The sequence below is a fragment of the Aricia agestis genome, chromosome 1 (assembly GCF_905147365.1).
Source record: "Aricia agestis chromosome 1, ilAriAges1.1, whole genome shotgun sequence".
Lineage (NCBI taxonomy): Eukaryota > Metazoa > Arthropoda > Insecta > Lepidoptera > Lycaenidae > Aricia > Aricia agestis.
The window spans coordinates 24163695-24177504 of NC_056406.1; the positions used below are offsets into that span (position 1 = coordinate 24163695).

The 13810-nt window shown below is 41.0% G+C and overlaps 2 protein-coding genes across 3 annotated transcripts in view; one reads left to right on the forward strand and one right to left on the reverse strand.

The window, feature by feature from the left end:
- The window catches only part of LOC121726819 (fibronectin type-III domain-containing protein 3a), a 57922-nt gene extending 55408 nt beyond the window's left edge, over positions 1–2514 (forward strand). For both annotated transcript variants that reach the window (XM_042114373.1, XM_042114381.1), the window contains one exon: positions 166–2514. In XM_042114373.1, the coding sequence (XP_041970307.1) occupies positions 166–444 (279 nt within the window). In that variant the 3' untranslated portion in view covers positions 445–2514. The remainder of the gene's footprint in view (positions 1–165) is intronic.
- A 9-nt stretch (positions 2515–2523) lies between these two features.
- Positions 2524–13492, reverse strand: LOC121733188 (protein eyes shut). Its single transcript, XM_042123363.1, has 22 exons — positions 13477–13492; positions 13258–13405; positions 12881–13029; positions 12251–12481; positions 12054–12167; positions 11747–11915; positions 10586–11525; positions 10196–10509; positions 9935–10124; positions 9478–9629; positions 8270–8406; positions 7606–7857; positions 7012–7179; positions 6461–6668; positions 6185–6342; positions 5902–6102; positions 5502–5687; positions 5251–5379; positions 4995–5159; positions 4349–4503; positions 3323–3596; positions 2524–3049 (listed from the first exon to the last, which is right to left on the reverse strand). The coding sequence occupies exons 1-22, from the start codon at positions 13490–13492 to the stop codon at positions 2889–2891; spliced, it is 4617 nt and encodes a 1538-aa protein (XP_041979297.1). The 3' UTR covers positions 2524–2888.
- Positions 13493–13810: the final 318 nt, after the last annotated feature.

Sequence of the window (13810 nt, forward strand, 5' to 3'; positions counted from 1 at the left end):
CAATACAATTATAAGCAGGCTTCCAAAAAAACCCGGAACATAATTATTTCGCTATCTCCGATTAAAATTGTCGTTAACTCGATTGGGAAACTAAAACCGTGTCATTGGATTTTTAATGTGATAATATTATCTTCATTAGATTAATGTGATGTCATCGATTTCCAGACGTACAGCGGGTCGGCAACGTCGTTCGTGCTGGAGGAGCTGGAGGCGGGGTCGGAGGTGGGCGCGCGCGTGTGCGCGGTGCGGGGCGGGCTGGCGGGGGCGTGGTCGGCGGCGGCGCGGCTGGCGGTGCCGGCGGCGGCGGCCCCGCGCGCACGTCGCCCGCGCCCCGCCCGCGCGCTGCACCCGCGCCACGCCGCGCTTCTCATGGCGGCCGGCTTCCTGCTGCTGGCCGTGCTGGTGGCGGTGCTCGTGCAGCGCCTGGTGGAGCCGCGCCCGTGACGCGCGCTCGCGCAGGCCGCGCCCCGCGACCTCGCGCGCCTGTGACCGCCGCTTCCCGAGTGAACCGTGCCCGAGAGATTTTCGAGCGGCCTCCACGCCGGTCGGCGGCGCGGGATCGTTTAGTATTATTATGTATGAGTATGTGCGATATCGAATTTTGACTCGTTCGATTTAAAATATTAAAGCTTTATTTTCGTAATGTTATTGCCGCTGCGCGAGGGTCGGCCGCGGAGCTCCCGGCGCCGACCGTCTATGTCGCGCGGGATCCGGAGGGAGCGGGGCAAAACGATCGGATGTATCTATTTTTGGGCTGCCATTATTGAGATGTAATTATAATTTTAGGACGTAACTTGTACTTTTTCTATATCGAAATCCATAGTTTTCATCTTTTTGTCTAGTCTTCGTCGCGTCTCGTCGTTTCCTGACACCGTATAGGCGCCGCCTCGGGCGTGCTCGTCGGGACGTTGTAATATTATACGAAATGTACTTCCATATCCTCGATCGGCGCTTCGTATTTTCTGTGCAATTCGATATTTACGCGGGCGGGGCACGGGGATCGGCCGGCGGAGCGCTCGCCCGCGACCTTCATATTTTAGTGTAGCGAATTAGCGACCAAGGTGCTCTAATGTTAATATTCAGTTGAGGGACGCGGTCCCTCGATCTGCAACGAGTTTCCAGTGTGTGTGCTGTGATCACTTCCTTATGCGAATGAGACTGATTTTAAAAATATAAATCCTCTTCTTCTATAGATCATTTCAAAGTAATTATTTTATGGAACGACCATGACAGTGTAGCTCGGCCGCACGTGCGGGCCCGACGCGCGCGGCGCGACCTCTCAGCTCCGGCGCGATGGTCGAAAGCGTTCGTTTTGTTGTTAGATTGTGATTTTATCCGAACGATACTATAGTATAGATTAAATCGTTTGTAAATTAAGAGATTTTAAATTTATCGAGATCGTTACCACCCGGAGTAAATGTAAGAATTTTTTAAATTCGAATTTAGTTTTAATGTGTAACTGTTGCAAAAATAAAACCTAAAAAAAAATATACGTTTATAAGAATTCTGAGTCGGTGTGTTATTTTAGTCGACATAATATTATGACTAGCGAAATATTTACTGACTTCAATATATTTTATTCTAATGTTTCGTTCGTAGGAAGGACAGAGTCTTCGAATACTATCCATTTATACGAATTAAATTATATATTATAGGGAATTTAATATTAAAGTTTTTATCGGTGTTGCCCGTGACATTAATCATCGTATTGAATGTTGTTTACATATTTACGTGCCGCGACGCCCTATCGACGTCACGGAAGCTATAATATAGCCTTTATCGCATTCGATGTGTAGTTGAACCGTCGATGTCGTGTTTATATTTTGTTAATCATGCTTGTGCACGAATTCGAAGCTTCATAATTTTAATTGTAATATTTCTGTGATGATATATATTGTTCGATATCGATGTTATAGACATTCCTCGCCATGTTATATGTTACGAGCTGCGCAGCTGACGGCAGCTGACGGCGGCGCGGCGGCGCACGGCGTATCGCGTCACACGTGTGCGTCAAATCGCTGGTTATTTTCGAAGATTTTTTATAATTCTAATGTGCAATTATCGAGTTATTTATTAAGGGCTTAATGTATTTATTTTTTAGAATTTATATATGAAAAGATTTATATTATCTTGTAAAATTGAGGGAATCGATGTTCCTAATATAAGTTTTACACTTTGTACAATACACGACTCGCAGCCTGTCTCGTGAATACGGCAAAGCATTCCATCGTTATTCCATTTGTAAATAGGCCTAAAGAACTCTACCACTTAATGTACATGTCGCTTTTGTATGGGAATGTATATACTGCTGATGTATAGCTCGAGCCGCGCGGTACCGAGTGTCGGGCGTACGTTTTAAATTAATTCATATTAATGGGGATAACATCTCATATTGTATTTGTGTTTGAATTAGTGACGTATAACGGAATGTATATGTTTATAATATAATATTTGATGATGTTATGTATACAATTTATTAAACATGGATATATCAATAAAATTATATTTTGTGTACGACAAATGTTTAATTTTCTTTTTTTCCTAGTAACCTATAAAACGATTTATAAACTGCATAATGCGACTAGACAAGTTTTGTACTATAAGTATCGGTTTACATAAAAACTACTAACGAGTACTTAAGACTACAGTAATAACTAATCAAAAGAGGACGGATACTAGACACAGTTTCACAAACAAAATATGCAACCAACGTATGAAGCAAACAGAGAACATCAGCCGTTGATAACACTCAATCGAGACAACTACCAGTAGTAGACACATTGTGTGGGGCTGCTGGTAACTCGACTTTACATCCACTTTATGGTATCCGATCAAATAGTTTACCAAATTCTAGAGTTTTGTACTTGTAGTGACTAGCGAGGCAGCATTCAAGTAGTAGGGAACAGTTGGCACGACTGGATGTTCTCGCTCACGACGGCGCTGTAGTCGGTCAGGTAGACGTCCTCTTTCGTCGATATTTGATCGATGCAGCCTTTGAAGTTCTGTGCGAACAATCTTCGGACCGTGAAGTCATCTGTATTTAGTCCGCCTGAAGAAAAAAAAAATTGTTACTCAGTCTTTCTATAAACTTGAGACAAAGATGGGCGTAGATGGATTAAAACACAATATATTTTAACTACATACCTAGAGTGTCAAAAACAATATCATTTAGTTACTTATTTGTCTTACCATTTTCCTATAATACATAATAAAAAGTATAATTAGATAAATATAATAATTATTTGAAGAAAAAATTAAAGAACTTTGTCTTTCGAACATAAGGAGGTGATAAACCACTTGTATAGACTGAAAATAATCTCACCTAGAAATATATCATAGTCCTTGTATTTGTCATCCATGTGGAATTCCTCGTCGAAGTACAGTAGCTGGTCCACCGTCAGCGTGAGATTGTGGTTGAGGTCCAGCATCAGGTCGTGCCAGTCACCGTCGGCCAGGAATCCCGCTTGCACCAGCGTACTCGACTGACTATCCCGCCTGGACTCCTCGTTCTTAGTCCTAATAACTGTGCTGTTGCCGACCGTCCAAGCAACTTGGAGGTATCCATTGTGGAGTCCCAGGCCGAAGTATTTACTGCCCTGTAAGAAGACACGTATAGTCACGATTGATTTGAAAGGGATGACATCGTAGTGTCATCCCTTTCAAATCAATCTAAGAAAAAAGGGAAGATGTTGCCACTTTTTAATTTCTTCACTTTCTTGACTGACTATACGTCTTTACTTTGGTTGGTTCAAAAAATGCACTATCAGAGAAGTTGATTCCTAGGCATATGGGGTAATTTGTTCGCGTTAAGTCAAACCCATCAGATCGATCACAATTCACAGCTAACATTGAATTGACAGAAGTCAACCATGACGTGGGCCCGTCAACTGCCTAGGAATCAATTTCCTCTATGGTACATGCAAAGCATCGCGAATGCAATATTGAATATTCGTTCCTGAACTACGAATGATGAAAACTAAGGAAAAGTAACTCCGTCAAAAAACATGCTTCACAATACTTGTCAAAAAAGTGTACCTTAGGTACACTTGCACATTTGCAATATTTAGGTGACCTTGAGCGGTACTAGGCTGACGTTACATGACAGATCAAAAGGAACCAAATTTAAAACGGTAATAGTATCCAGGGAGTAACGATTCCTTAGTTTTTATTATTCGTAGTTCCTGAATAATTAACAAACTATTTCAATGCAACATCAGAGAAATTGATTCATTAGCAGATGGCGGATCCGCAATCGGCGGTGCCGGCGCGCGTCGAACCCGACAAAACCCGACCAAATAACTTAGGTAGATCTTGACTGTGTTAACTGTATTCATGACCTTAGACCTACCGTTTTAATCCAAAGCAGTAGTCCATCTGGTTCGGCGGTGGTGAAGTTGAAGGCGATGCGTGCAGGCGCCGCCGCCAGCTGGCCGCTGCGCCGCGCCGCACGCGTCAGCGACAACATGGCCGCGCCGTCGAACTGCGGCGTGCTCACGTTCACGTCTAGAACACTCATTATTATTGTTATTTTGTGTAAGCAATACTAGCAGCTATTAAGCATCACCTTGGTTGTCAAAATATTGTTTGAAGTGAAGATTTTATCTCCTAATAACAAACTGGACCACGGTTTTTTTTAAAACAGTTCACTGAGGGCGCCATAATACTTCCTGGATGTGCCAGGAAGTAGATATTATATGAAAAATTATTAATCACTTACTTAGTTGTAACATAAAAAAATATTATATTCAATTAGTTAGGACTTAGGTAAATAATATGTTTGTTATGTAATCGTTAAATTTGCTATAGACAAGATTATGTTTTTTAAAAGGTTTTTCATTTACTTATTTTACAATCATCATCATAAAAACAGAAGTTTGCAATATTAAGTTGCATACAAAAGTATTAAGTACTAAATACGAATAAGCATTTTGATTCGAGAGTCAATTTGACTAGGTTATTGCACCTTTGTCTCAAATATTCATAAAGTAACTAACGTGTAAGACAGCGTTCTCCGGCGGTAGTGGCGGGACACAGACAGCGACCGCGGTAGCAGGGGGCGGGGCCGCAGTGCGCGCCCGCACACGCGCCGCGCCGACACCGCGCCCCGCTCCCCGCACCGCCGCATACCGACCCGTCGCAAGCACCGACATTTTGACCATCTGGAAATTGTTTTTAAAATTTACTAATCAGCTACTTACAATATGACATTTAATGTAACTAAAATTACAAACATTTGAAAAAGCTACCTACCTTTTATAGTTTGTTCCTCAAGTGGGATTGGAACATTGTTGATATGGAAATTTCTTATGCAGCCAGTATAAGATTCTGGGGGTCCCGACATAACGTCTATCGGCAATGTTGATAGATCTGCAGCACCACCTGTACAAAAAATCAAGTTTACGCAAATATCTAAACGTCACTAATTTTACTTTTAATGCTATATAGATAGTAATACAAGCAAGCAATGCTAGAAAACCGTATCATAACTATTGCAGTGTCACCTAGCACAACTGTTGCGTCGCTAGCAGTGTGCGGGTACGCGTGCGCCCGCAGCGGCTGCGTGGCGAGCGCGCCGTCCGCCCACACGTACAGGCGGTCGCCGTAGCGGCCCGCGCGCACGCCGTGCCACGCCCGCAGCGCGGACACCGCCCCGCTCCGCACTACTGACGACACGCCGGACAAACGGTCTGTACGGGTATTTCAAAATTGTCATGAAAAAGCAATAGTATAGTGAATTCATATGACAGTAATTACAATCGTTATATGTATATATACTTTTCTCGGGAAAATTAGACGGTGTCAACAATTTTAGCAACATCTCAGTAGGTACATACAATACATTTTTGATACGTTTGGAGAGTAATATAATTATACCTACTGCTAAATGCTACGTATACTCACCTGTCCATCGGTACTCCAACAGTCCACCTTGTAGCGACAACGCTGTATAAAAATGCGGAGTCTCTACGAATATGATAAGACCGCGCTCTTTGATAGGTTTGATCTCCGCTTCCAGAGATAGCGAAACGCTGGACAGTGACCGTGGGTGTAGAGTCAGATACGACCGTCTTCCGGTGAAATACATGTCCAACGGAATTAAATCTAAAATACATTTAAAATTATTATTAAAATTGTTTTCTTTTTTTTACTGTAAAATAACTCTGTTAAAAAAAAAGGAACTTACCAAGCTCACAATTTTCCCCAGATTTTCCATAGGGACAATCACATTCTGATTCATCGAGGGTTATCACGCAGCGGCCTCGGCACTTGGAATGCTTGGGATCGCATTGCCCTTGGCGACTGTTGCAGGTCGGCCCAAACCAACCTTCATTACAGATACACCTAAAGATAATAATATTGTTATACTATTTTTTACGAGTAGATCATTATATTTTTATGCCCAAACAAAACAGCCTAATTGATTTTAAATTTTACCATACCGCAAGTATGGACGTCTTACCCGTACGTAGCTGGCGAGTGCAGGCACACTCCGTGCGGCGCGTTGCACGAGCGCGGCGTACACTGCGACACGCCGCACTGGCCGACGCCGCGGCCGGCGACGACGCGCGACACCGACTGCCCGCCCACGTCCCACACGCACCCGCTCCACCCCCCGTGCAGCGGGATGTCGTGCGGCAGCTCGTGGAAACCGTCCGATGGGTGACCGCCTTCAAAAAATTATTAGTTATTAGAGGCTACTAGCGTAGAGGTGATAAAGGCCGTTATATAATTAATATAATGTTGTGTGATGTCTTAAGTTTCAATCATGTTTTGATACTATTGTCTATTATGGACCAGTTAGATTGAAGAATTCGTTACACTTGAGGGTTTTGAGTTCGTTAGTCGTGCTATGACAGCAGCTTGATATGACACTTGACACGAAATACCTTATTGCTAATAAATAAATATTTATAAAATCCCATTTCTTGCTACGTATCAGCAAGAAATTTTCGTTTATAATTCTTATGGTCATTTCTGTCATTTTATACGATCAACAATAAATCAAGTTACCAATATAAACATAGGGAGTGAGCGTCATGTTGGTGCGTGTGGCGGGCGCGTTGCCGGTGACGTTGTGTCGCGCGTCCACGGTGAGGCCGGCCGTGCGTCCGCGCCGCCACACGCGCACCGTGTGTGCGCCGCGCTTTATCGCCCGAGCGGTGAACACCCGACGAGGACCTAAACGATGTTGTATGGTTATGACTTATGAGTTATGACTTATGAAAGACATACATACTATATGAAATATAGCTGTTATTTCTAATGTGCTCTAGACTCTCTAGCCTTTAGGGACTAGTCGACGCCTTGACTATTTTGGAAATTGGAGCGTTATACTAAGATGGGGCATCTACCTTAAAAATTCAGAGGGATAATCTAGATCTCAACGCGATGGATGGAATGACAAATGTATAGAAATGGAGAGAGAGTCAAAAATTACAAACAAATCATTTCCGATAACGTCATGTCACTTCACCGAGAGGAACATATGCTCAGAATAGCAGAATAGTTCTTAAAGACAAGGAAACATATTCTTACCTAACCATTTTATCAATTTGGAAATGTCGGTTTTCAGATTGTAGAGTATTGAATACAGAATTCACTTACCACTTCCCATGTTCCACGTGAGCATGATGTAACCTTTCACGAACGTCAGAGCCAGATGTTGGCTTTTGGAGTCGTGCCGGCCGTTCTGCCCTACAAACGCCAATAAGGCAATTTGGTCCATGTCATTCGTTTGGAACCGTAGTCGGAGATCAAATCTGTCCGAGTTCAGAGCGTTAGGCGAGAGCCCGTAGATGACGTAGGATGACTTCCCTGAAGCAATCGGCGCTAACGATGGTCGAGTGATCTCTACGTCTGAAATGGATAATACTTGTGGTAACTAGTTGTAGAGCCCAAAATTTAGGTCGTCCATATTAAATGTAAGCGGGGCAAAAATGGAAGAAGAACTGGTATTGACAACTACATCATTTTTAGTATCCAATATTAAAAATATCCTCCAGGCCTGGAGGAGGCCTTTGTCGTAAGACACACCGACCGTTGCGATATATTATAATAGTAGGGTATAAATATAGTGTTTAAATTATGAATAACCTAGACCTGTAGCTGGTCTGGAAATAAAGGTTTTATTTATTTATTTACTTAAATAAATTAATAAAGCCGGGTTCTTCTCGCCGGGATAGTTGATAGTTCCCGAACCGGTGGCAGGCACCGTAGTAACAACATTCTAAAAGTATTTTCTTAAAATCGACTCAAAAATAAAACTTACTATACTCGCAGAAGATGCCATGTCTCCCGTACGGACAGAGGCAGAGGAAGCCGCTGCCGGGGTGACGGACGCAGCTGCCGCCGCCGCCGCACGGGTTGTGCTCGCACACTGACTGGTTACAGCTTGCGCCCATCCAACTAGAATATTTCAGATATTCAGTATAACATAGACCAGGGGTCACCAATTAGTTTCGCTCGGGGTCCGTTTTAAGAAATAAAATGACCTTCGCGGTCCGCACATATCAAAAAAATTATTAAAGTAAACATGTAATTACGGAAATTACAAAGGTATTGGTTTGTTTCAATGAGAAAAGTGTCAATTTTTGTTGCTACGTCATGTTCATCGGTATGTAGAGGACTCGAGACCGAAATTAATTTTTAACGAAGTTCATCTTCGAACTCTTGGTCCGCACACAATGGGTCGGCGGTCCGGATGCGGACCGCGGTCCGCCATTTGGTGACCCGTGACATAGACTATAGAGTCTCAATTAAGGCTTTAACCGTAATTAATTATCAAACACACTCATCAAAACCTAGAAACCTTTGGGCACGCTCGGTTCGCACTAATCATTTAAAAATTGGTCTACGTTCCAATAAGTATAATAAACTACTTTTTATCCTAGAAGATAGAACGTAATATGTACAACGTTTTAACGATTAGTGCTTTATGCGGCTTAAATTAAGCCCACCAATGAATATCTAATAAAATGGATGTGACCTTAATTTAGCTTTCTACCATAAAGCTAATATACCTAGCGGAATAGAGAAACAAAGGCCTGAGCAAGAGAGATGTCACTATCAGTAACACTGCGTGGTAAAAAGAGACGTGTGATACATGACAGCAGCACTCTTTTTTTGACGTCCAGTCGGCACGTGCCGCACGTTGACAATTTAATCTCAAAGAATTCATGTTCAATCATGCTTGTGTAAGTGTATACGTACACATATTTTTCACACCTAGATGAAAACGAATTTCGGTTACGTTTGACAGCTCGAGATTGTTGCTCTATTCCGCTAGGTATATTAACTTTATGCTTTCTACCTATTAACTAGTTACGTATTAATATCACCCTAAACCCATTACAGAGCTATAATTTTTCCTCGATTTATTTATTTGCTATTCAGAATAGTAATCTACTCACCGTAGTCCATTAAATAAAGAAAACACAATTACTTCTTAGCGCAAGTAGGTAGGTGATATTATCTTACCCATTAGCGCAGGAACAAACGTAGGTGTCATCATGATCACTGCACGAGCCGCCGTTGAGGCACGGCGAAGAAAGACAAGACAGAGATGAGCATTCCGACACCTCTACCGCGTCCACCGCATCACCGAAAACTTCTCGACTTTCTCCATTTATCTAAAAAATAAAATAGCCAGGCCCAAAATAAGTATTATGATAAAAAGTAAAAATTTAAAAAGCTACGAAGCTCTAATATATTTCAGTATACACGACGTCACTGTCTCAGTGAATAATTAGATGAATCTAAGCACCACTTTTCAAACTTAAAACCTATGATATTATATTATATTATTATAAAAAAAAGGCTAAAAACCATCAACCATAAAACAAAATCCATAATTAAGAATTATTAAGAATACTATCAGGCCAAAACTTCAAGGCTTTCCCTGAATTTCCAATGTTAACGAGTAACGAAATCTTACGATTAAGTCCTTTATGCAGCCGACGAACTGTTTCTTCTCTGAATGGTTACTGATGAAGCCGTTACCGAAATGAACGGTGGCGTTATTGTGTAGAGTGGTGATGTTTGCAATTTGCCCGCCACTCATGGCCAGAGTGTCATTAAGTCTGATTGTCGCATTGCACAGTTGCTCCTTCATGTACAAATCCAGTCTGAAATGTAAGTTTTAGTAAGAACCCCCTAATTGGTAAAAAATCAGTTAAAGAGTCATTTTTGTAGCTACCTGGTCTCAATTTTCATTGGATATCCTTTATTGACATACGTCTTCAGTTCACCGAGCAGCATTGTCTGATACCCGCAGGAGAACTGAAACTTCAGTAGACCGGATTTCATGTAGAGCTCCATGTAAACACTTCTAGCTATATCCACATGCATAATCTGGCCGTCGCTGATTAAGGTTCTTGCGCTGAACTCTATATCTATAGAGGTAGAGTTCCTTATTCTATGAACAACGTAGGAATTTCCATCAAATGCTGCCGACTTAATAGTAATTTTTTCTTCGCAGTGTATACCTCCGTAATTGAAGTTACATTGGCACTAAAAAGAAAAACCTTTTATGAGAAATGTTACAAAATTAAACCAGCTTTAAAAAATTATAATAATATATACTTACTCTTATCCCATGCATTCCGGTGTGACAAGTTCCATGGTTGTTGCAAATGGAATCATCACAATCTGTTGGTACAGTCTGGTACGAATCAGTTGAGAAATCAAACATTGTCTTAGTTGTATCAGTATCCGGAGCTACTGAAGATGACGCAGTCGATATAGACGTTGTACTATCTAGAGGAGTGTCAGTAAACATTTTCTCGGTAGTCGTGTCTAGTATTGGTATAGCTGATGTCGTGACAAATGGTGTAGTTGCACTGTCTGCACTTTTACTGGTTTTTTCTTCTCCTTGAACGTGTTTGGTAAATTCTGATGTAGTGCCAGAAGTTCCTTCAGTTACAGGATCCGAAGTGTTTGGTAAAGATTCTGCAGTCGTCTGAATTGTTGTTAATGGATTTTCCGATGTTATTAACGTTGCCACTTCAGTTATGGTTGGCGATGGTGTAGACGTAGTTTCAGTCGCCGTAGATATGTCCGTTGTGATTGCTTCCGTCGAAGATTCAGATGTAACTTCTACATTAGCAACACTCGTCATAGTTGGTTCAGTCTTGTTCGATTTAGTTTGATCGTCGGTTTCGATTGTTTTTGGTTGGATCGGCTCAGTGATTGTAGTAAATGTGGTAGATTCTGGTTGTGTTACATCATTGACACCGAGACTAGAAGTTGTGATGAAAATATCAGATGTGCCAAATCTAGTAGTAGTAGTACTTCGGAAACCTTCTGTTGTAAAGTTTCTGTAAGTAGCTTCGGTCGTCGTTATGTCGTGAATATGAGTATTTCCTATATACGTAGTATTTTCTGGTATGATAGTGGTTCTAACGTATTCACAGTCGTATGTGCCGTCGTCGAGAATCAGGCACTCGCACAATGGCCCCGTGAGATCCGGAGGACAAGAGCAAGTGAAATTGTCTACACCATCGATACATGTTCCTCCGTTTAAGCACCTAAAATTATTTTTGGAAACATTATTTTATTTATTAATTTTATATGATTTTACTTAAGAGACATAAGAATCCAGAGACTGCTGCGTTACTAAAAAAACCTGAACAGTGCATAAATCAAATCTTTTAAAATACAACGGGAACCTTCTTCCTCAGAATTTCCTTGGAACGAGGTGTCTGGGTGTTGTAAAGAAATACTTATTACTTATTATTCAGCTTCTCACCTTGGTCCCAGTAAGCACTCGTCGTATTGGAACTCGCAGCGTTCCCCGTGGTAATCAGGTACACAGTAGCAGATTCTTTCACCGTCCTCAACAACACACAGAGCTCCGTTGCTACAGGAGTTCTCGTCGCAGAACTGTATTTGTACTTCACAGCTTTTACCGGTGAATCCTGAAAATTACCTTTCGTTATCCGCCATATTATGCTGCCAAAGTGTGTACTGTGTATGTCTGTTACCATCAGGGTTAAACGTCTAAACAGATTTTTGGTCAATATAATTTTTTCTAAATATTGCTAAAAATTAGTTACCATATGTACAGGCGCACATGTAGTCTGCATGAGCATCGATACAAATGCCGCCGTTTTTGCACGGGCTCGACTCGCATTCGTCAATTTGATCCTCACATTTTGGACCCGTCCAACCTATAACCAAATTCGTAACACAGTAAATTTAAATTTTTTTGAGTAATCAACCTGAAATTGAAAAGAATTATAATCGTCTCTACCTTCCAAGCATTTGCAATAGAATTTGAAGCCTGGGCCTTCTATGCACTCTCCGCCGTTATAGCACCTGATTTCTTCAGTGGAGTTGCAGACAGCCACGTCGTTCTCGCAATGCTCGCCAGAGAACCCCGGCATGCAGTGGCAGACATACTCGTTCGTCATATCAATACATGTCCCATTATTTAGACAAGGGTTCGATTCGCATTCGTTGTAGTTAATTTCGCAGTTGTCTCCTGAAATAAATTTCATTTTAAATCAGCATTTACAGAATATGTAACAAATTTACGACTCTACTATACAGCTCAAATTCATCAGCTCTTTCTTTTACCAAAAGCACAAGGTAGTCTAGGGGTTTCTTCCTTGTACGTATTGGTGTAAAATAGATTATTGTATAAGATTGTACGAATTGCAGAGCTGTCTTTATTTCAGACTTAATTAGAGCACTAATTTACCGCCGTACTCAGATAGGTACATTTAATTATGATTAACCTTCAATTTAATGAAGAGTTTGACAGACAATAATGTATGGGGCTTACTTAATTACAATTAAGTACCTAATTAATGTTCCACTCTGAGTGCGGCAGTTAATTTGGTAGATATTGCAGATAGAAAACGTAATAAAAGCATGATACCGATAAATCCATCAGGACACGAGCAGTTATAGGAGGCCACGCCGTCGATGCACGTCCCTCCATTCTGGCAGGGATCTGACCAGCACTCGTCCCAGTTCGTCTGGCACTGTATCCCAGTGTAACCGTCCGTACAGTAGCATGCGTAGGTGCTAAAATCAATTCTTGATAATAATTACTTTCAGAATGTTTTCCAATCTACTTTAACAAAACTTATTATTATGTAACATATAAATTTATTTAAGATTTATTTGTTTAAAATTCGAATCGGTACTAATGATTTTTTTTACCATTACCAGCCAGCTGTAGCCCTATTTTTTTAATATAAATTATAATTATTATTATTTAGGACTTAGTAAAACTTTTCATAAATTGCTTACCTATTTAGATCGTCGATGCAAATTCCATGGTAACATGGATTCGCTAGGCAAGCGATTCCAGCGGATACGACGGGTATGATGACAAAAAGAAACAAAAAGCTGCACTTATTCCTTTCTTCTAACATTCTGACAGAAATTCTAATCAAGACTAAAATGGTGCATATTTATTCTAGTCAAGGATGCAATAATTATTATTCTTATATTTATCTAATATCTAACTTAGGAATGTCACCATAGTGAGTTAGGTATACCTACACTAAAGAACACATCGTTTGTAGTTCACTATACAAAGTATATTAATTTGTTATAACTCTACATCCAACTGTTAAAAAGGTTAAAAAAGTAATAACAGAACTGGGTTAGGTTGGATAAGGTGTGGTTTACAGTGTATCAACGTCACCATGGGAACGGTTTAACATACACCGTTTATCATGGTGCTCCCAATTAATATTGATGAAATTTTACGATTGGTCCGTGCTCTACTTAAGTGCAATACCCTTTTCTTGATAGATTGATGGCATTGACCAATTTACTGCTGCGAAGTATAATAGTA